This window comes from Ceratocystis lukuohia (assembly GCF_044167205.1).
Source record: "Ceratocystis lukuohia strain C4212 chromosome Unknown Supercontig1_pilon, whole genome shotgun sequence".
Classification (NCBI taxonomy): Eukaryota; Fungi; Ascomycota; class Sordariomycetes; order Microascales; family Ceratocystidaceae; genus Ceratocystis; species Ceratocystis lukuohia.
The window spans coordinates 1,221,560-1,244,397 of NW_027263520.1; the positions used below are offsets into that span (position 1 = coordinate 1,221,560).

At 49.1% G+C, this 22,838-nt stretch overlaps 7 protein-coding genes across 7 annotated transcripts; 1 reads left to right on the forward strand and 6 right to left on the reverse strand.

Moving 5' to 3' along the window:
• Positions 1-333: 333 nt before the first annotated feature.
• Positions 334-1,764, reverse strand: HOO65_010312 (DUF1688-domain-containing protein; the record flags this gene model as incomplete). The annotated part of the gene is made up of 3 exons (XM_071005818.1): positions 334-1,142; positions 1,213-1,531; positions 1,603-1,764. 3 exons carry the CDS (start codon positions 1,762-1,764, stop codon positions 334-336), a joined length of 1,290 nt encoding a protein of 429 aa, XP_070862134.1.
• Positions 1,765-3,458: 1,694 nt separating this feature from the next.
• HOO65_010313 (PRTase-like protein) lies at positions 3,459-4,135 on the forward strand (the record flags this gene model as incomplete). Its single annotated transcript, XM_071006155.1, has 2 exons — positions 3,459-3,862; positions 3,943-4,135. The coding sequence occupies 2 exons, from the start codon at positions 3,459-3,461 to the stop codon at positions 4,133-4,135; spliced, it is 597 nt and encodes a 198-aa protein (XP_070862135.1).
• Positions 4,136-4,559: 424 nt separating this feature from the next.
• Positions 4,560-6,377, reverse strand: HOO65_010314 (methylmalonate-semialdehyde dehydrogenase (acylating); the record flags this gene model as incomplete). Its single annotated transcript, XM_071005661.1, has 5 exons — positions 4,560-4,567; positions 4,613-4,714; positions 4,806-5,747; positions 5,837-5,846; positions 6,102-6,377. 5 exons carry the CDS (start codon positions 6,375-6,377, stop codon positions 4,560-4,562), a joined length of 1,338 nt encoding a protein of 445 aa, XP_070862136.1.
• Positions 6,378-7,127: 750 nt separating this feature from the next.
• HOO65_010315 (Uracil phosphoribosyltransferase) lies at positions 7,128-8,140 on the reverse strand (the record flags this gene model as incomplete). The annotated part of the gene is made up of 4 exons (XM_071006028.1): positions 7,128-7,185; positions 7,267-7,471; positions 7,618-7,718; positions 7,845-8,140. The coding sequence occupies 4 exons, from the start codon at positions 8,138-8,140 to the stop codon at positions 7,128-7,130; spliced, it is 660 nt and encodes a 219-aa protein (XP_070862137.1).
• A 1,450-nt stretch (positions 8,141-9,590) lies between these two features.
• Positions 9,591-11,115, reverse strand: HOO65_010316 (Delta(12) fatty acid desaturase; the record flags this gene model as incomplete). Its single annotated transcript, XM_071005776.1, has 2 exons — positions 9,591-10,021; positions 10,104-11,115. 2 exons carry the CDS (start codon positions 11,113-11,115, stop codon positions 9,591-9,593), a joined length of 1,443 nt encoding a protein of 480 aa, XP_070862138.1.
• A 4,768-nt stretch (positions 11,116-15,883) lies between these two features.
• On the reverse strand, positions 15,884-17,622 carry HOO65_010317 (Apoptosis-inducing factor 1; the record flags this gene model as incomplete). Its single annotated transcript, XM_071005691.1, has 2 exons — positions 15,884-17,313; positions 17,403-17,622. 2 exons carry the CDS (start codon positions 17,620-17,622, stop codon positions 15,884-15,886), a joined length of 1,650 nt encoding a protein of 549 aa, XP_070862139.1.
• A 2,275-nt stretch (positions 17,623-19,897) lies between these two features.
• HOO65_010318 (eukaryotic translation initiation factor 3) lies at positions 19,898-22,286 on the reverse strand (the record flags this gene model as incomplete). Its single annotated transcript, XM_071005497.1, has 3 exons — positions 19,898-20,329; positions 20,403-21,936; positions 22,015-22,286. 3 exons carry the CDS (start codon positions 22,284-22,286, stop codon positions 19,898-19,900), a joined length of 2,238 nt encoding a protein of 745 aa, XP_070862140.1.
• Between the last annotated feature and the right edge of the window lie 552 nt (positions 22,287-22,838).

Genomic DNA, 22,838 nt, shown 5'->3' on the forward strand with positions numbered 1-22,838 from the left:
TACTGCAATAATCGCCATTGTTTAGCCTTGGTAATGATAAGAAAAAAAGGGCACCAACGCCCCGCTAGCAACCGTCCGGGCGAGGATTGGAACTCTTCCGTTTCCCCCGACCTAACTCTCTGCAAGGGACAAGCCTGCATATGTGGGGAGATAAGACGTAGGGGAGGGGTGAACAGAGGGCAGCTTGAAAGATAAGGGATGTCATCTATCTGGATAGGGTTGCACAACCCTGGTGGAGGGTTTATTATATACACCCCACATGTAGCAACTATGAACAAAAAATATGGCGCACAAAATCATATTCATCTTCCTCACACTCCTATAGGCCAGTATCTAAAACAAAGTGCCATCGCCGTCAATCAAAATTGGGCTCGACTTAGTCTCCGGCCTGTACTTGGCCGCCAGCTCTCTCCCACCCTTCCATGTGCCTGCCTCCAGCATCTGTGCCATGCTCAACTCTACACCCTTAGCTTGAAATGTTTCTCTCACAATGATGTAAAGCTCATCCAACAATGCGAGCGTCAGCGCACGCCATTCAACAATGACATCCCCGGTAGCATCATACAAAGGCAAGCCAGGAGTACTGCTGGCCTCGAGGCCGCTCTTCTTAATCTCATCCTTGAGAGTGAGCACACCCATGTCGACAAATAGACCACCGTTTCTGTATTCGGGCAAGCCAGTGCCTAACTCAGTGTTTTTAGTAGAAAAGCCTAACACGCGTACGAATGGCACAGTGAGCGAGTAGCCCAGCCATTGCGTCAACTTGTGGAAAGGTTGAATATGGGAGCCAACGGGGCCAGCCGGAAGCGCTCTTTCAAGGACAGCCAAAGGCCAAGCATCACCAATAGGTACGCCATTGATCTGGGTGCGATTTGAGGGCCATGCGGGCAGCAGAAGTTTTTGAAGCGTGCTCCACAAGATCTCATAATCAAGAGTCTTTGAGTCGCCTGAGGCAGCAACTAGATGGTCAACCATGCCTCCAGGGCGGGCAGATTCGCCAAAGATGGATGCATTGGCTTGGATTGACTTCCCAACGCTGTTAAGAAGTTGCACACGAGACGAAATGCCGACCATGGGATTCTCAGGAGTAATCTGGAAGTGCTTATTGAAGACATCGTCGGTAAGAGCAATCAGCCCCTTGGCTGTAACGAAAAAGAACGCCATCATTAGAAGATTGAATTGAGACGGGGGGATCTGAAATTTGGGACTTACCGTCAACAGTTGGCGACTTATTGCTACTCAAGGCGCCATCCAAAAACATGTGCAGTGAGGCTACGGCAATACCCTCACTGCGATTATACACGTTGCCGGAGTCAGTTTCCTTGAAGGTCCAGACATCGCCAGCTCCAGCGTCTAGCAAAACGGAGATAACAAACAAGTCGATTAACCGGCGGGTCAGCTCTGTCTTGTCGCAGCCAGCGGCCTCCCACTTCTCGAGAAGAGGAGTTATACGGTCGATAGATCCAACGTTAAAGTGTTGCCAGCGGCCGTGAGGTGGAATAGTGTTGAACTTGTCAGGGCCAAAGTCGCGCTACATTGTCAAAAAAAAATCGTAAGTTAGCGGGTGGAACAAAGGCAGCTTGCTTGCTATACACAACATACCTCGATCACGCTGATCACAAAGTCAGCGGCAGCAGGAAGCTTGTCAGCATGGTACTCGAAATTGGTCAAGCTACCGACTTTTGCGGCCTCAAACACAACCCTTGATCTCTCGCGCACAGCTTTAAGGCTGGTAAGATAGTTGATGACGTCGCTGTCTGCCATGGTGAAGTTATGGGTTCTAGGTGTATTGTTTTGGGTTGAGTGGTGGCTATGATGTAATTTGCAAGAAGAGAAAGCAGCAGTGTTTCAATAGTTGAAGGGAAAAAAACACAAGTGGCAATCAAGTTAGTCTTGAAGTTGGCAGTATTATGGTTTGGGTTGGAGAAGCTCGCAAAGCGTGGGAATAGCAGGGGGGTGTAAACAAAACAAGACCAAGCATTGGAGTCGCAAAAAACTAGACAAGTTGCTCGTTCCTCCACATACAATATAGGGTTAGGGTATGGAAAAATATTTGTAAAGTCACATTGGGCTCGAGACTTCATGTACATCTTGACTTCGAAAAGATTCCCAACCTCAGCCTTACCACGGGCCGGGTTTTTCCTTTGAAGCTACTGATCGATGTTAATTTCGAAATCTTCAAAATCTTGAAGGGGCGTCAAAATGCGCTCTGTTAAACACCCCTTACCAGGCTAAAGGGCGTGAATCCATGAGACATTGATAGAGCTGCCGATAAAGGATGTAGCTGATTAGAGCTTATCAGCGCAAATAAGGTTATCATGATTCTTGTGATCTTCACCCCCCCACCCCTCCCCCCCGCCAAGTTGTGCACCCCACCTGCGAACTATGCCAGGGCCTCCTTCCCCAAGACAAGCTCCGTTCTTTGATTTACCTGCTGTTCAAGGGCCCTTGGACCATTGGGAAAACGGCGGCTGGTTTTGCTGGAAGTTTGGAGAAGCAGAAGGCTGGCGGATTCAGCGTTTTACGTACCACATTGGTGACGTGTTGAGACAACATGCAGAGGGGAGAAGGCGGACTGCAGAAAAAGAGCAAAATGCAGGCTTGCAAAGTACCGAGGGAGCTCCAATCTGAGTCAGCCGGTCATGTGGTCATATGACTGACCGCCCCTCCTCTTTTACCTCAGCCTCCGTCTCAGCAATGGGCTTGCTGCTTTGGCGGGTATAATTGACGAAAATGGTCGCATCGGGGAAGGGGGCAGGGGCCAAGCCAAGCACATGAAGAACGCACTAGGAAACAGAATGAATGGACGGGCGAATTACTGTCAGCGAATCGGGGAGCATTAACAGTGTCCATGGCAGGTAGAAGGAAGGGATGGTATTATCTGCACTTACTTGTTTATGTGTGAGGAGATAGTATGGTATTAGATAGTAAGCCTGAGACTGCATAGTGTATAGGGATGGATAGACACTGTAGGGAGACACTGTGAGCTCACTGTGCGAATAAGCACTACGTATCAATCATCACCCCCCCTCCTCTCTCCTCCCGATCCTGCCTGGGCCCTTCCCTTCTTCATTTCCTCTCCATGGCTTCTTCTCAGGTGAAATCCATTTAGTATATCTTGGCCAGGCTCCCGTGCATGAAAATACGAAGACTAGCGTAAAATTTGTCAACGTCTGTCTTTGCTTGTCTGCGTTTTGTTGAACTTGCTTGTTACCTAGTCTAGTGCAAGTGATACCTGGATACTTTCAGCCGTGTACTCTACGTGTACTTTTACTTTTATATTTGCCATACTGAACGCCTTCGCCTTCCTCTTTTGTTCGGCTTCAGTCTACCTTCCCTTTCTTTTTCTTCTCTGTCCTCTAGACGACTTCGTGTCTCCATCATCCTTTCTCTCTTCCTTCTTTCTCTCTTCCTTCTTTCTCTCTTCATTCTCCATTGTTTGTCATTCACTCTGCACAATGGCGCCCAACTCATTCGCTGTCAGTGACCCTGCCTTCGCTCCTCTTCTGGAGCAACTGCGTGACCGCTCTCTACGCCCAAATGCTGTCCGTGCTATAGTCTCGTCCATGACATCGGTCCTGGCCAAAGAGGCTGTCACAGCCCCGGCTCCTGGCGAGAAGATTGCTATCATTGTGGTGCTGCGGTCGGGCCTGGCTATGATGGAGCCGTTTGCTTCTCAGCTTCCTGAGGATGCTGATACTGTGATTTACCATCTCGGCTTGTTCCGCGAGAAGCACTCGCTTCAGCCCGTCGAGTACTACAACAAGCTCCCCCGCAAGGCAGATAACATCAAACACGCCTATGTGCTAGACCCTCTCGTGGCAACGGGTGGCACCGCTAAGGCTGCCATCAACATATTGAAGTAGGTCTCAGAAGCTACCATTGATTAATTGACCTTGGCTGTACTATAATGTAGTTTGGCGTATACTAACAGCTTATTAGGGACTGGGGTATTGAGCAAATCACCTTTGCCTGCCTTCTTGCTAGCCAGTCTGGCTTGGAGTCTGCAGCAAGCTTCTGGCCTGAGAAAACTCGCTTCATCGTGGGCCACGTGGATGCCACGGTGGATGCGAAGGGTTACGTGCAACCTGGCGTTGGCGATATTGGAGATCGCCTGTTTGGCACGACGGAATAGAGGATATATCATTGCTATGCTAGACTTATTGAAACTTGGGGCTCTTCTTGTACATAATTAATTGCATTTTCCGAGAGATCGAGAGAGAGAGAACCGCTGGTTCGACTTGCAAGAGTGCCATGCAGTAAGATACAATGACGGCGAGACTGTTTTTTGCAGTTTGAATCCTTTGTATATGTATTATATATGGTGCATATTTCTATAGAGCGTCTTGCGTCCTGGGGTGCTTAACTAGATATCCTGTTTCCGCTTGCTTTTCTCTTCTGCTTCTTAGTGCCACAGCGAGGTCACAGTTTTTGTTTGTGTGTAAAACTGCCAATAGCTCCGTCCATGGACATTCATGTCACCCAAAAACGAGTCCTTGTTTCCACTTCGCAACACTGGGCCAGAGGGTGCTACACAGATAGAAACGGCAATCGAAATATCAGCAGGCTATACATCGGTGAACAGAGTCTCGTGGCTTTAGCCTTCACTTACCTAGTATTGGCACATTAATGCCAATCTGGCCTACATTGACTTGGCGCTGAAAGATCTGTGCGGTTACAGGACTTGAGGTGAAGAGAGTGCACCCATTGCCATCTAAAAAAAACAAGAACAGGCACAAAAAGGGGTCTTGTCAGTCTGGTTTCTTCTTCAATGTGCGCTCTCCTGCTTTGGGGACGCTACTTACATCTGTTTTCGTTGATTAGCTGGATTGCCTCCTCTAGCGTATCCACCGTTATACATGCCAGCACAGGGCCGAAAATCTCCTCTTGATAGCAGCTCATGTATGGCTTGACATTAGTCAAGATAGTCGGGCCCAGGAAGTTGCCATTCGGATAGTCCGGGACGTGATAATTCCTTCCGTCTAGTAGCACAGTTGCCCCCTCAGCTTCGGCATTGGTGATTATCTCTTCAACTCTTTGCTTGGCGGCCCGGTTGATTAGCGGCCCGACTTCAACCGTAGGGTCAAGACCGCAGCCCAGAACGAGTCGCTGTGAAATGCCGACCAAGTCGTTGATCCAGTCCGCTGTAGAACCCACCAGTACTGCCACGCTGAGAGCCATGCAGCGCTGGCCAGCAGCACCAAACGCACTGCCCGCAATGGCGTACAGTGTTTTCATTTTGTTTGCATCATCGAGCACAACACCGTGGTTCTTGCCACTGCATTCAGCTTGAATTCGCTTTCGTGTGGCCTTGGCGTGATCGTAGATGCGCTCGCCTGCGATGTCCGAGCCAACAAAACTGACGGCCCTTACGGCTGGTTGGGACAGCAAATTGTTGACTACAAATGACCCGCCGTGTATGACGCTCAAAACACCGGGCGGAAAGCCAGCTGCAAGAAAGCATTCGGCTAACAACTGGGACACTGTGGGGGTCTTTTCACTAGGCTTGAGAATCATGACATTGCCGGCCAAGAGTGCATATGGGATAGACCATAGTGGAATCATAAATGGAAAGTTGAAGGGAGTTACAGCAAGACACACGCCCAATGGCTCATTCAAAGTGTGGATCTCGGCAAGGTGGTGAGGAAAGTGTTGGCCAGAAAGCTCGTTTGCTACTGAACATGCTGTCTCTATGGCATCAAGGCCACGTTCGAACTCGGCATCTACATCGGCAAGCGTCTTGCCAACTTCAATACATAAGGCATGGCGCTGAAGCACAGAAAAGACGGTTAGCATGCCTGGCTAGGTAAATGCACGACAAGCTGTTTTAACTCACAATCTTCGAGCTATTTTGACGCAGAATGCTGATCAGGGCGAGCATCCGCGAGCGTCTCCTTGAAGGTGTTAGCGTGGCCCACGATACCTGAGCACTGATTGCTGTATTGACAACCATCTGGACCTCTTCTAGCGTTGAGTCTGGCACACGTGTAATGAATGCTTGCGAAGCCTACTACCCCCAACACGCATAGTTAGAATTTAGAACAGTTCACCTACGGCACGGCACCTCTGTGTGTCTTTATGTTGAGCAAACAATCACTTACCGGGTCATATACCTTGCTCCAGCATCGCGACTTGGAGATCAAGAACTCATTGTAGACGAAGTTGTACGTCACGCCCTTGGCCAGCGCGTTTTCGGACTCTAGCCCTGTGGCTTGGAGGCCGCTCTGCGATGAAGAAGACATGCTCTCATAGCGGCTGCGTTTGCGAGGATATCCGGCATCAGATGGAGTGTGCGGTACCCGGAATTGGTCAATGTGACTAGTCTCGGGAAGACAGCTTGCTGGTGGAGTTGGTGGAGGCTGGCTTGCGGGATCCATATCTTGTGGGAAATGTGTAGCGATGTGAAGGTGTGAACTAAGAAAGTGTCTGGGTTTGTTTGGGTTGGGGTTTTTTTCTTTTAGGTAAGAGACAGTGTATAGTTAGGGTTAAGTACTAACTGTGACGTGTGGAGTCTGTGAATGCGTAAAACGAAGAACCATACCGAAATAATGGCACGAAGAGATGGGAGGACGGAGGACGGATGACAGAGGCTGTCCAACTAGGAGAAGCCTTGGAAGAGGCCAAGTAAAAAGACAAGATGCAAAAAGTTGTCTCATTTACTTAGAATCTCTGACAGTCTCATCAGGTAGCCAGTCCCAGATAGAAAGTTAGCTCTATTCCTTTTAGCGCCTACAGCCCATTAAAACGCCCCTGTATTCAGCATCAGGGCCCCTGTATTCTTTGTTTTTTTTAGACCGACTGTTGATTCGACATTACATGCTTTGTCTTGGTTATCCTTATCAACACTGGATTGGACGTCCATAAGACGTAATTTGATCCTGTTATCTCGTCCTAGCTTAGAGCTAGAATAATACGGCCCTCTACTGTCCTATCGCGACGAAAGGCAGGTGCTATTGGTAAAGACGACTTCAAGAACGACGCTTGAACCGCTGCCTGATCCCATGCGAAATTGACCCAAGCTACCAAGATTGGACGGGCTATCAAGCAGCCCAACTGACAAGTACAGCTAAGCGATAATATAATGTAGCTCATATGCCCACTAACCCTAAAGAGATGGCACACATAGGCTATTCCTCAGTACCATAGAAGCGGTCACCAAAGTCGCCCAAGCCGGGAGAGATGTGTCTAAGTTACGTTACGGACTGTTAGAAAGTGCCTGACGCACTAAAATATACTGCACATTCTCCTTTTAAAGGGCGGACTTACTTTGATGTTGTCATGCTTAAATCTACGCTGGCCGTGACGATGGTCAGCTTGGGAAACCTGCTAGTTACTGCTGCAATGCCTTCAAGCGATGCAATGCAGTTAACAAAGATGATGTTCTCTTCGAGCGCACCGTTTTGCTTCAGAATATCAATGGCTTGAGATGCCGAGCCGCCAGTGGCTAGCATGGGCTCTAACATCAAAATGGCTATTTGGGTTCAAGAAATAGGCGTTAGTAACGTGGTATCAGGAACGCCAGGGCCCCACAGAGAGCACGGCGTTCTGGTGTGCAGTGTGTGTGTAAGTGTACATGGCTATACGGCTATGGGATTGCTTAGTTGTACAGGTACGTACTGCGGGACGCCAGGTCTTGGGGAAGCTTGGAGTATAGGTGTGTAGGAAGAGCAGTCTCTTCGTTGCGTTGGATCAGTATCTTGCCAAAGCTCAACGGGCCACTACACACGGAAATAATATGGACGTCCATGATGAAAAGTTAGCGAGGCTTGCTTCCCTTTTCCCTTTTGAAATGTTGGTGTTGGCGCCTGGCTTCTTGTTGCATGTCCCGGAAATCTTCTTCATACCTGTAAGCATCTCTAAGACTGGACTCCATGCTGGCTCCCGCACGGAGGATACTGACGCCGCAAACCTTCCGAGTATGCTTCAAGCCCTCGTACTCGGCTCCAATGGGGCTTGTAACGGTTACCTTCTCCGCAGGAACAAAGTCCAAGGCAGAGGCCATTAATTGTGAGCACACCCGCTCAAAGGTCATAGCAAATCGTGCGGACTCTGTTGTGCCATCACGAAGGATAGTCATGAGCGACAAAAGGTACTTGTTCTGCGGGAGGACTTTGACATTGGCTGGGATATCGGATGTCATGGCTGCGAGATGCCTGATGTGAAATATATGTGTGTGTATACGTTTTGATGTAGACTATGAAATGTGAGAAAAAGGCAAACTAAGGTATTGTTAGACACGGGAGAAAGGCGAATAGCGTCAACGCTGGATTTGGTCTGCACTCACATAGGAATTATGACTAGAGCCAAAAGCCTGGATTTCTGTCTTGCTTGAGAAGACTCAAGTTAATGGGCTTATATAACAGTCAAATGACTAGCATGTCGGGCTGGGCTTAGGCTATACTCCTGGCCAGCAGAGACTTATCTAACAGAATATGTGCACATGCGTGTGTGGATGTATGCGTACTTGGTGCCATTCACCTCCTTTAGAATGTGCAAAACCGCAAAAGCCAACACTAGAATATCGCCTTCGGCGACAGCTAGCAAACCCCGGCCACGCCTAGGTCGGGATAGTTTCAGGGGGACCCTTCTTCCTTTTCTCAGCACTAAGGCTCCAACCCATGCCTGGTGTGTTCGGATAAGGCTGTATTTGGCCTAGAAGAGAGCGGGCTTTGTTCTTGGGCGCCTGTTATCCGATAGCTTGTGATAAGCTGATAGAGTCGCTATCTTTTTGTGGGGGAGTTGAATTTGCCGCGTCTTATGTACACCCCCTTAGCCTGGTGGCCAAATGATACCCTGGCCTGACCCTGACTCTGCTTGAGTTTCCCCCGCCACACTATTGCCTGTCGCGATTAACTCAAGAAGCGTACCTGGTTGTGGCTGTATTGACGAGTAATTGATATTAAGAAACGAGAGCCTCAATTAGTCCGTGACCTCCACAAACAAATCGCCAAAAAAAAGCCATCTTGCGTAGCCCGTCTACTACGATAAGAGCTCTTGCTAAGGCTTTGGCCTCATGTTTAATCAGCCGAATTGGGATGATTAGCCGAAAGATAGAGGGTGTTACACACCGAGATCTCTTCTTTTCTGTTCTTGTATCTGTACAGCCCTAGGCTGTTTGACAGATGCCTGTTCCTATGAGTACGCCCACCCATCCCGTCGTCCTATGTTCCCGAACTCTGCCTCCCAAGCCTTCCCTTGTTACACGGGAGCCACATGTTATCTCCTATAAATAATGGCCCAAGGGTGGCTGGCAAGCGACACTCCGGATGGCATCAGAGCACAATCGGCATAAAAGGACAGGAAGAAATCGTGGCGTAAGTGAACTCGTTAATTGATATAATACAGCTAAACACAAAAAGCACAAACCAAAAGACATAAAATCGGGGACATGAAAAAAGTAAACAACCGAAACAAGACACTATCAGATTCATCGATATTCTTTTTTTTTCCTTTCGAGCTGCACAGCTCAGAACAACCTAATCTTGATCATACCTCCGGGCTTAGTATCCGTCACCACATCCTTGACCAAAGCCAGCTGCTGCCGCCGGAGAATAGGTGTTAGGGCCCGGTAGTCTGAGATATCAGACAATTTAGGCCTTGCCCACCTTTTTCTTGTACTGCTCCGCGGTCATAGGCTTGGTGCCCAGACGGTTGTGGTTGCGGAAGAAGAGAACCTCGTTACCAGCACCCTCGGCCTCCAGACTGGGCTCAACCCATTGGCACCACCGGGTGGTGGTCCACATAGCGCGCAAGAAGCCCAGAGCACCATCCTGCGTGTCAGCACGGTAGTGGGAACCCATGACCTTCTTGATAGCCTCGGTGGCCTCCTGGGCCTTGTAGAAGGGAATAGTGCTAATGTAGTGGTGAAGAACGTGTGTCTCAATGATGTGGTGAAGAATATGGTGGCCAATGAAACCAAACTCGCGGTCAATGGTAGCAGCGGCGCCACGGACGAAGTTCCAGGAGTCAGCAGTGTAGTGGGGAAGAGTAGGGTCGGTGTGTTGGAGGAAAGTAATGGCAACTAAGGGAAAGAGAATTAAAGTTAGCCCATCAGTCATACGTATACAGTGCATTTAAACATTGCCCTTAGTCATGAAACTTACCAAGCCAATGGTTGACCCACAAGTAGGGGATCCAGTACCAGACAAGCATGTTGGACCAGCCGTAGGTGTTTCCAAGATAAAACAGGCCGCTAAGGGACAGAATGATACCGACATCACTAGCAAGAATAGAAGGGATATCACGAGTCTCGAAGAGAGGGCTATAAGGGTTAAAGTGGTTGACACCACCACCAAAGCCGTTGTTCTTGCCCTTGCCACGACCCTCGCGCTGGCGGTCGTGGTTGTTGTGGCCGGTGACGTTGCAGATTAGGTAAAGAGGCCAGCCGAACAGTTGCTGGGCAATCAGGCCGACGAAGGCAGCAATAGGGGTCTCCTCGGTAAGCTCTCCCAGATCCTCAACCAGCTTTCCAAGCTTGGAGGCATGTTGCTCACGGGTACGGGGAAGGAAGACCATGTCGCGCTCCATGTGGCCAGTGGCCTTGTGGTGCTTGCCGTGAGACATCTTCCAGCTGAAGTAGGGGACCAGAAGGCAAGAGTGGAGGACAAAGCCAGTGGCGTCGTTGACAAGACGAGACTCCGAGAAGGCCTGGTGGCCGCACTCGTGAGCAATGACCCAGATACCGGTGGCGAACAGGCCCTGGGCAATGGTGTACAGAGCCCACAAAGCAGCACGAGCGTAGTAAGAAGGAACGAACTCGGGGGTCAAGTAATTGTAGGCCACGTAGAAAATGGAGGCAATAGCACTAAGGTCACGAATGATGTACAAGTAGCCATGCAGGGCCGAGCGCTGGAAGCAGTGCTTGGGAATGGCGTTGTGAATGTCCTTGATAGTGTAGTTCGGGGGTTCAAAGACGTTGCCGTAGGTGTCAACGAGCTTGCCATAGGTCTCAGACTGGACAGTCTTGTTCAGAGCAACATCATCAGAAGCTACAGACGATAGCGAGGTTGACGAGGTCGAGGCAGCAGGGCTTTCATACGGCGTGCCGTCTGAGGGAGTAGACGCACCAGCACGGCGGGTGGCCGACTTGCCAGTGCTCACAGCAGACGAGGCCATTGTGAGGATGTGGTGTGGAATGAAGGAAGAAGAAGGAAATATGCGTGAATGCCGAACGAAACACAGATTCCACTGGGAGAAGAGAAGAGAAGAGAAAAAGAAAAGGGAGCTCGAGGGGAAACCAGAGAATAAAAAGATTGGCAGGACAGAGAAGTAGAAAAAGGAAGGAGGGGACACCAAAACGCAAATTTAGCTGCCGGTACAACAGACAGGGATTTTCCTGGGGCCAGGCCTTCGTTCTTCTTTTTTTTTTGGGGGAGGGGGGGGGGGGGCCGGATGAAAGAGGGAGGGGCTGAAGCAGAGTAGAAAAAGAGCAAGAGCGAGTCTCTCTGTTTGTTATCAAGGGTTATATAGAGAAGGAAAGAGGTAAGGTTGAGAAGTGAGGAGGCTCTGGCGGTGTTTTTGTAGTACTGCGGACTGGACGACTACAACGGCAAGTGCCTATTCGGCGATACGTTTAGTTGTCTTCTCTATTTTAATTTTTCTATAATTTACTGCAATTAACTGATGTCCTTTTTTTTATCGTGCAGGCTTGAGGGTTGTAACGTTGGGAGTTTGAAAAAGAAGAATGTACAATGTACATTGATTTGTCTTAGCCGTACAGTGTGCACATCCCATGTGCAGGCATGTATGTACATCATACGACAGAAACCCTGGAATCAATGATCTCTTTTTTTTTTTTTTTTTTTTTTCTTTTCTTTTTTTTTTCCAGCGCCGGAAGCTAGACTCAAAGTTCCGGGGCTCCATGTTCCGCTAGATATGGCGGATAAGGCCGAGATTCTCTATTTCTCACCCTCTAACTTAGTTGACAGACAACAGCCACTGACGGCAAATTTCCAGACTGGGGTTGACTGGATGCAAGATACAGGTATAATGCCCACCATACACCATACACCATACATGGCCAAGACGTACGCTCTGATACTGCTCGCATGTGATTGGACGGTAGCTTCTGATGGATTTCACTCCTCCAACCCATTTAGAAGTGCGGATATACGGATCAAGGTAACAACACATTGAGGAGGCTCCTTCTCCTGCCACATATCTGACACGGGCAAAGCAAAACTTCTCGGCTATTCGGGAATCCACACCTTTTGCTTTTAGGTGTGGTGGACAGGCAGGCTCGGGAAAAAAGCGTCTTGCGCTCGGCGGCTTGACCTCGCCATGGAGGGATGAAAAGGTTGACGATGGTGAGGGGAGGAACACACACACAACACACACTCGGCCAACAGACACACGAATCCGCACAGACAAAATTAGGTCATCGACGTGTGTGTGTCTATGTTGCTGCATGTTTCTCATCTTTGGTCTAATACGGCGTCCCATACTACTGGTAAGCATAACAATACAATGCAGTGGCGCCCCATCGAGCCAATCTGGCCTCGATCAGTCCAGAACTTGGGCACAGTTCTATAAGGGGCCCCTTGATGAGACTACAGCGATGTTCCAGTAGTGACATGCCAGACGTCTGGGCGATAATTCGCAGATTGTTAGTGTTGTGTTAGTGCTTAGTGGCGAAACAGTTTTTTTGGCAGCTGCAGGGAAGTGGCCAAGAAGAGAAGAAATATGGAAGGAAGCGATTCATCGAATAGAACGAAAGTAATAACCCGCGATAGCAAAAAATACGTGAGCTGCATGGTGCCCTAAGAAGGGCTGGATGCCTGTGATTTTATTTTTGCCTTATTTATTTATTATTTATTCGTTTTCCATTTTTTTCTCGTTCCTTGTTGTCCCCCCAGCCCAAGGGACAGCCAAACGCCTAATCCCAACTGGACAGAAGATCCCAGACAGAGCTATCGAAACTATAGAAGAGATGAGGCGACCCTGGCCTGGAACAGGACAGCGCCTCCCCCCACCCACCCTCTTCCCTCTTGTTCTTGTGTAAGTCGCTCAAGCCCAACACTTTGTTGGGAAGCAGTGGAGCTCCTAGCACTCTTTTGTGTCTTGTTTTTTTCCTCGTCTGCGGGTTAACTCTCGGCTTAAACTTAGCCCGTGCCATGTGCGAGAAATAATAAAAAAAAAAAAAAAAAAGAAAAAGAAAAAAGGATCATCCCACTACGGCAAGCACATGTATGTATTGATGTACACTGGTATACTATACCTCTCTACGCGATCACCATATCACCTACACCCAGTATCAACTCATATGCTATGTTGCCTTCTGATTTGTGATGGATGCACACACGCATGCACATATTCCACTCCTCCTTTATGCCGTATGCGTACTCTCAACTCCAAACCAGAAGCCTCATCGGCACGCACTGATTCATAGGAGCAGACAACAACGCTCACTCGGCCGGCCACTGGCCAATTGCACTCTGGTCCTTTGTTATCTCTCGTAAATCATCTCTGCGTTGTATCATTCGTTTACACTACTGTTGCAACGCTGAGCTTGGCCTTTTCACTTGATAATGGGGTGGGTGGAGCGCCTCCTCCCCCAGATCTCTGAGCTGCCTTGCGCCCATGACCTTGGAACAAGTTGCTTCGAATTTAGCTCATAGTCGCAAATTTGGATGCCATTGACACTTTGATCAACGGTCAGCGACGTGCATCTGCCATCAGACGATTATTGGCTATAGTCATATCACCCCGAAAATAGCTCCAAATATGTGGTCATTCTCACAATCCCCAAGCATGTGATAATGCATCTCACGAAGATCGTTTCTTACTTGCTGCTGGCAATTCTTCGTCATTACCCAGCCTAAAGCAACGTTGATATCCGCGTTGCTACTGCCACGGCACGAGAAAAAACCCGAGAGAAAGACCAAAGCTGTGGCGGGCAGGCAGGCGGGCAGCGATGGGTAGGCCCAGCAGCGCAGATCTTATCCTAGCATTCAACTAGTAGCATAGTCCACAAACCGAACAAAAGCCTACGTCCAGCAGCCAGCAGCCAGCAGCCAATTGAAGCTGCCTTCGTCTATCAATCCCAATAAAGGAAAGAAAAACACCTCAGACAAGAGAGAAAAAGTATGGCAGTCATGCAACGCAACGCAAGAGCCATGGCCACTTCAACGCCTCAACAAAAACCCATCAACGTGTACAAGCGTGCATATGAATGTATGTATGTACGTACACTACCTCTGTTCCTGTCTGGACGCTTGGCCCTGTCTTCCCCAACAAACTAAACAATCTTCTTCTACGGCTCCGTTTAGCCTGACCCTTCCGCCCTAGACCGTTGTTTTTCACAAGTTTCTTCATTTTTCTGCACTTGCGCCCTTCCGGCCAAGGACTAGGCAAGACACTTTGTTCTAGATTATGAAGATAAATAATAATAATAATAGCAATAATAATAACGAAAAAAAAAAGAGGCAGAACAAGACCCCCCCCCCCCTTCAGGCACCAAGCCCACGCCCTCCAGTGAACCAGCCTCTCTTGTTACCGCCTGTCCCCCCCACTTTAGTCTCCATCGCCAAGTCCCCCAAATGTATGATGCCAAAGTTAGAAACCTGCCCGGCCCTTTGGCCCATATGGTCCATTGCGCAATGCTGGGCAGAACCCGCTGCACACTGGCATCATTCGCATGCATTGACAGGGCCAGCGCCAGCGAGAGAATGCGCCTGATAACCCCGAATGTAGTAGGCAAGTGTGGGGTTTGACCTAGGCCTGAGCCTTGGCCCGCACAAGCCAACAGTAACACATAGCCTTTGCCGTCGTCTTGCCCTTTCCGACCCGGGCCCTTAAACCTCAGGTAGGGTCGGTGAGGATGAGTGAGGCATTACATGCACGATAACCATCTGTCAGATCCGTGCTGTGCTTAGTGCGGCCGCCAACACCATGCATACTGCACGCAAACTTATAGCATTACTAATTAGGCGGGCAAGCAAAATGTGATGTGTTTCAAGAAGGGATTAAAAAAATGAAAAAAAAGCTCCAATCTCTCCCCAAAAGTAGGAAGGAGGGGGGATGCCCCGGGTGTCGTGATGTGATGAACGCGCCGGGCATGTCTACGTTGTCTCATGTGGTCATCCACCATGACACTAAGAGTCAAGAGGCTTGTCGAGAGAAAACGAGCGGGATCCTGTTTCATTATTTCTGCGAGTATGCCGCCAGTAGCGTGTCCTCTCTTGTATCAACGCCTTCTCTTTCTTGATCTGCAAAGCAAAGGATATCAGAGACCAACGCCATGGATTTGCACTATTCGCCCAGCATACTGCTGGCCTGCAGCTTAATGAGGGGAGAGCAGATAAGATCCCGTGTTCTCTCCGAGCTATGGTCATATGCAAGAGAGCGCAGTGATATCAGAACGAACATCAGATACATCGAAGACAGTTTCAAAAAAAAAAAAAAAGAAAAAAGGGAAAAGAAAAAGGATCCATTGGAGTATCTTGTCAGTAGCAGGTGGGGCATGTCAGCAAGTAAATGGCATATCGGAGACATAAAGCACCGGATGTTCTCATATGGTCACTCACCGTGCCATCAATGACCAAGTGCTCTATCAGCTAGACCAAGGCGGAGAGGACAGAGCCCCGAGTTTCCCGTAAGCTATAGCCATGTATGTGAGCCTAGGCCCGCTTGATTCCATGTAGCATGCTCCTCATCCTACTTGTCTTCGGGAAATTTCACCGCTTCGTCACGTATCACCAATCAACCGCCTGCCAACCATGAAGCGCGTTATCCTAGTATATAGATGGAGTATAACACTAAAATATTAGCAGACAAGCACGTACTATTGCATAGACCAAAGGTACTTTCCCATAACCTGACATCATACGAAACATGTCTGGGCCTATAGCACATATAGCCCCCAATCTATAGGAGCTTCCAGGTCTCATGGCGCACCCACCGTCAGTAGGTCAAGCCCCCCTTCCAACTCTTTCTTACTAGGCATTTTACCCAGTCTCATCAACTCGGCCGACTGAACCATGACCGGGTCTCTGCCCATCGTCGCCACCGCTACAACTGTGTCGCCTTTGGTGTAGTACGCCACGAAAGCCCCTTCCAAAGGCGAGCCCTGTATAACGATGTCGTCGAATCCCGCCGATGTATTGCCACAATACCGCAACTGCGCCGAAAGTGCAGACCAAAACACAGGGATAAATACCTCCGGCTCTGGCCCAGCCACACCTGCAATATGTCCCGCTGCAATGCGCCCCGAGTTCTGTGCCACATTCCAGTGCTCAATGCGTGTTGGTGCACCCGTGCCGCCCGGACCCCGATACGGCGCCTTGGCAATGTCACCCAAGGCATAGACATTATCCAAGCCTTTGACTTGATAGAAGCCATTGGTCGCTAGCGAGCCATCCGACTCCAGACTAAATGTCGAGTTTCCTTCCAAGAACTTGGTTGCCGGCTTGACGCCGACACCAAGGATCACTAGATCTGCAGGAAGTGATGTCCCGTCTTCTAGTTCCACAGAGCCAACAGCCGAAGGACTCTCAGAAGATGCAACAGCACGCTTTGTCGAGGCCGAAAGGTAGAACTTGACGCCCTTGGCTTCCAGACCCTTTTGGATACCAGCGCCAACAGCAGGGCCGAGAATCTTGCCAAGAGGTACCTGTTCACGGCCAATGACACAGACAGTGTTGTCAGCCGCAGTAGCATTTGCAACCTCAAGTCCGATAAACGACGAGCCAATAATAACAATCTTCTTCCCCTTAGAGCCGATAGCAGCTGAAATAGCTTCAGCATTCTCCGCCGACCGAATGGTGAAGACGTTCTTGAGTGAGCCATCTAAGCCATCAAGAGGCAGCAAGTTTGCTGTGCCGCCAGTTGCCAGCACCAGTTTTCCATATGAGAGCGTCCTTCCCCCTGCTGTGCGAACCTGTTTGTCGGAGACTTGAACATCTGTGACTTCATCATACACAAATTTTACGCTACCCTCATCATACCACTCTTGAGAGCGCAAAGCTATCTTTGCAGGATCTCCAATCAGAGCCTTTGAGAGCTTTGGGCGGTCGATAGGCAGGTAGCCTTCCTGGGAAATGACAGTAATGCTTCCGGCATATCCCTTGTGGCGGAGTTCCTCGACAAGACCAATCGTGGCGCTACCGCCGCCAACAACTACAACGCCACCATCTTGGGGTTTAGTGTTATCGGTGGAAGGTGAGCATTTGAACCGGGGCTTGCGACGGCCAGCTTTCAGGACAGCAGGCTCACCAGTGACGTAAACGGATCCATTGCGTTCAGACACTTTAAAGGTAGGGAGAGGGTCGAGGGCGGGGGCGTCTTCTATATCGCCGGTTTTGGCACTGAAGCAAGCTACACAAAACAAACAGCAGTTAATAATTCGCCCTCCAGAAAGGTAACGAAAAAAACAAAAAACAAAAACAGGAAACCATAGGACCTACCGCCATGCCACGGGCAGGTGATGCGTCCATCTTTAGTGACAACGCCCTTGATTAGCGGCGCACCATAATGGGTGCACTTAGCACCTAGCGCCTGGACAGTTCCTTCAGTGTTGACCAGGAGGACTTTGGCGCCTTCAAGCCCTTCGACCTCAGCTTCCACCTTGTCGCCAATATTTTGTGGAAGAGCGGTGATGCCCTTGAGCTTGTACTCGGAGGCCATGGTGAGGAAGTGCGAGTTCTGTAGGACAAATTAAATGGAGTTGGTGAGAGTGTGTGTTGAAAAAACAATTAGCAAGTTTACTTCCAAAAGAGGGGGGGCAAAAGATATAAGCAAAGCTGAGGATCCGCATGGCAGGTTCAACCAGCTATATCAATGGCACGTCCCACACGGCAAAACATATACAACATGCGTACACGTATACGTATGTCCCTGTACTTGAATATACACACAAGTACCTGCCAAGATCGATGGCAAGGTCTGCAAGGCTAACAATAACCCTGCCGCCTCCTTACATAACAGACAGACCACTTATCAAGCAACTCTCGTTAGCAAGCAACGTAATCGCGTGTCTTTGGTAAGATCTGTTCCCCAGAAAATGGAGATCTCGCCGCGCGGGAGCTCCTATAACTATGGGAGGTTGAAGAGATGCCAAGATCTGTATTTCTTGTAGCCAATCACAGTGGTGGGTTTTAGAACCAAGTGCTGTGATTGGCTGTGCTACTATGCAGGGCCACAGAAACAGGAACACGATGATGTACATTTTAGGTTCTAGACCAACTCTAGTAGGTCATCTAACGGCAGATAAGAGAACTCTCTAAACCCCTGTACTCCAAGCGACCCAATGCAATTCACAAACATACTAACCCTAACTGGCTCACCCTCCACAACTGATCACTATTTTTCATGGCGGAATAGGAAATACAGGCCTGAAGAGGAACATTAAGATTTGAAAAATTGGCCCTTAAATATATTATGTTAAGTTGATGAAAACTTGGTTTACCCCTCTTTCCATTTATGCTAACCCCCTTTTCTCAGATAAACCTTCTCCTAAACACTCACGGAAGTTCTCTCAACATCCCTCCCCACTTTCCCGGAGCTCCGGAGAAGTGGGTTCTTGTGGCCATGTAGTTTGCGGGTCTCATACTCCGACCATTGATCTAAACTCGGGCATCTTCTGGGGACCAAGTAGTTTCGTCAATCCATCTGCAGCTATGTTAGCTGTTGGAATATATCCGATCTTAATTCGACCTTCCTTATCCATTGCTTGATTGCATGGTGCTGTATATCAATGTGCTTAGTAGCTTTCTTGACTCCCAACGACTTTGCGGTTTTGATTGCCGGATGCCCCAATACAGCTCCTATCCGCCAATCTAACTGTTTCCTGTGATTCCTTGGCGTTTTTGAACACTGTTAGCTCTTTCGTCATATGACATGAGCACCCACAATCAATTATCCAGTTATGGCGTTTAGGGAATTTACCACATTGGTTCACCTTGACGGCCAGATTTGCTTTTTCCTGGGAATCAGTCCTTTTCTTGGCCCAAAAGTCTGCTGCCTTATGCCCTTCCTTGTTCCAGTTAAAGCACTTTGGTCGAGGACTGTTCCGTGGTCTCGCTCTTTCCTCGGTTTTCTTTGAGGTTGATACTCCCTCCAGCAGTTTCATATCGTCGAACTCGGCATCGACGACGTCTGGAGCACAAATCTTCTCCAACACTTTTAGGCTTCTCGGGCTGTATTCTGTTTGCCTTGCCTATTACTCGAAAAGGCTCACTCAAGCAAATGTCAAGTATACGCTTTCCCAATTCCTCATCTTTCTTTCGATTCCCTTCAGAACCTTTCCCAGCTCTCTTTACACCTTCCATTGGATTTTCATCAAGCAAGTAATTCTGTCCCTCATTCTGCAGCTGAAGCACAAAACTTGCTTCCTACTCCTTCTAATTGTTACTTTCGAGCTTGACCGATATTTTAGTGCATCTCTCGTCCGTTCTGTAGTATTGTGGAAATGATGCAAAAATAACTAGATAGAATTCAACAAGCAACTCTTATATGCTGTTTGATAACAGTCATCGTTCTCCAAAGGTAATTCGATGTAGGCTCATAACCTGAAAAATTGGTCCTTAAATATATTGTGTTGAGATAATGAAGAGTTGGTTTACCCCTCTTTCCATTTCTACTAGATAAGGGGTCTCTCGTCTTATCTATTTGCCCGAGCCTTCTCCGGAGCACTCGCGGAAAGTTCTCTCAACAAGATCCAACCCTAGTAGAAATGGTGTCACGTGTTTCATCTTATGGATCAAAGCTAAGCTAGGTGATGCTATACCCTAAATTAATTTCAGCACATTAGGTCTATGGCTTCTACCATCACGTCTTCACGTTTCTACTCCGAAGAATTCCAAGCACCAGAACGTTCCCGCATAATAACAGAAGAACAAATACTTTTCTTTCCATACCGCTGCCCGAAAGATCTAATTTGCCTATTTTACTCTTACCATCTTTACGCAACAATCTCCTCAGTCTCCTCTAGTACATCCTCAATCACCTCTTCCACAGTAGCCTGGGCCGTCTCAGGGATCTCAAGAGAAGCGGTCTTACGCTGCAACAGATCAACGACAGGATCCGCAGGTAGGCCAAGAGCCTTGCGCTCCTCGGCAACCTCAGCCACGATGCTGTTGTAAAAGTCGTACCACTCGAGGAGCTTGCTGCGACGGGCATCAACGACAGCCTGGTCGGCCGAAGCACCACGCTCAGCATCCTCCTGCTCAAACACACGTGAGTACTCGCGCAGGTTCTTGCGGATAGCCTTCTGCTCTTCCTTAGTCAAGAGCGTAGGAGGGCGGGGGCGCCATGACAGAAGCTTGAATTTTTCAAGGTGCTCCTCACGTAGAAGCTCACCGCGGAAGTCGTAGATATGGTAGCCGTTCTCAACCTAGAGAGTGAAAGAAAAAAACCAATGTTAGTAGCTTAGTCATAAACATGTCCACAATTTGCCCAAGACTTACGCCGTGCTTCCAGAAGGAGGACCAGGTGGCTATGTAGCGACCAGAGGGATCCCATTCCAGATCGGTGACACCGTAGTGATCAGCAACGTTCATGAGCTGGAGGTTAGCCATTAGGTCCTTCTCGGCTTCAGGCTTCTCACCCTCAAAGTCGACATCGTAGAACTCCAGGTCAGACGTTTGCTGGTTGTGGACTGTGGCAATAACGACAAAACGACCACGCGGAGACCAGTAAATAGCATTGCTGCTCTTCTTTTCAAGTGTCCGGAGATGCTTGAAGTTGCCGGGATGGGGGCCCTTGATCTTCTCAGGGCAGTAAACCGAAACCGAAGACTTCACAGCCACAACAGCGCCAGCAGGTGTCTCGGGAGTAGTGATGATAATGAAACGGTCGCCCTTGGGCTCCCAAGAAAAGTTGCGGACAATATCCTTGATAGAGCTGACAACCTCGACAGGCACACCCTTCTCGCGGATACGGAAAATCTCAAGGGTAGCCTCTTGGAACTTCTTGGACTTGGAGTGGCGGTCAACCTTGACGCATAGATACTTGGCATCAGATTGCCAATGAAGCTTGGCATCAGTGACACTAAACAAATTGAGGGTGCGAACAATTTCCTTGGAAGGAATGCTCATCAGACCGACCTTGGCAGGGTTGCTGCCCATTTCGGGGGTCCAGTAACACAGAAGTTGCTCGTAGGTCTTGACACCCTCACGCTGAGGAGTGGCAGGAGCCCACTCAAACTCCATAACGCCATCAATCTTGATGCTGGACTTGTCCATCAGGTTCATGCGGGGGAGTTCGTAGACAGAGAGAGACTGGCCAGGGTTGATACGAGCGACATACTTGTCATCAGCGGACCATTTGAACACGGGCCAGTTAGCGAAGGGGCGCTTGCCGGTGCCATCCTCAGTGGGAACTTCCAGGTTGGTGAAAGAACGGAGGGGGACTCCAGTCTCAATATCCCAGATGACAAAGTTCTTGCCATCGTCGTCAATAGACAGAACAGGATGGCCCTCCTCGGGGATGCTGATAGGGCGAGCAGACCAGGTGGTCATGTACTTCTCAGTGTTGGAGAAGTGAACCAGGTTGCAGTAAGGGTGGGCAAATCTGCGGAGGCGGCTCCACGAATCGCCACCCCATAATTGCACACCCTGAGCGTGAGCCGATGTGAGATAGGTGCCGAGGGGAGACCATTGAACAAAAGTCTCTGTCCAATTTTGCCGAGTGACAATGTTTTCCGGGTTCTCCTTGTCGTTGTTCCAGAAAATGCCAACTTGATCGCCGTGTTGCATCACAAACTGATCGCGGCCACGCTCGCTAGGGTCGGACATAAAAGAGCGTAGGTGTTCCTTCTTCTCGAAGGGCTCAATCTCAGGGGGGACATAAGTCTCAGAAATACGGCCCTCGCGGCCATAACGGTCAACATCAGACATCTTGTTCACACGTAGAGTGTGCTTCTTATCCAGGGCCACGCCATTTAGCTGGCGGACGGCATTGGCGGCCTCATTGGGGGTGTTATATTCGACAAAGGCAAATCTGTATTGAATTAGATATCATGCGCACTACGCAGGAAACGTCCATAGGTAAAATTGGGACGACGAAGAAAGCACTTACTTGAGCGACTTGCCATTCTCGCCCATGGGCATGTATATGGAGTCCTCGCGGACATTGCCAGCTGTAACTAGCTTCTTGTTTAAGAAACGAACAAGTTTGGGCTTCTGCTCCTCGGTGACTTCAGGCAAGCCATCAACAACGATAAAGGTATCGTAGCCAGACTCCAGCTGAACCTCGAACTTTTCGCGCAGATCAGACAGATCAATCTCCTCCTCATCCCATTCATCCTCATCAAGATCCGCCTCGCGGAGGTGATCGAAAGACGGCGCCATTTTGGAAATTTGTAGTCGTCGGGGAGATGTAATTTTCGTCGCGGGGCAGGGAGGCGGGCGGGGTGGGCTCAAGTCAATGAGTCTTCCAGTGGTTCGAAAAGAGTTGCGGATATTGCGGTGACACAAATAGAGAGTCTGACGTGTCCTAGCAGCAACGATACTAGTTCAGTCAATGAGATAATATTATGAGGACCCAAGTCTTTTTTCTTCTTTTGCAGAAGGAATAATAAGCCAACTGATGATAGAATGAGGCTCCCACTCACTATTGAAAAATTGTGGGATTGAATTTCAGCCGACGTCTTTTTTTCGAGGGTGTGTGCGGGGGGCCGTGTGAAAACAGTGTAAAGACAAGTCAAATTGGAGTTTAAGGGTATGATAACGTCTTTACACAGTGCTATCACTACGGCTTGCTCTGGGGCAGTGGGAAATCTACGGCTAATTTGGGCCTCTTCTCACCGAAGCGAAAGGCCCCATCTTAGATCTGGCATAGAGGGCAGTTTGTAGCCAGGGGTTACCAGCTGCAGGTAGAGGGACAGCAAAGGACAAAGGAGG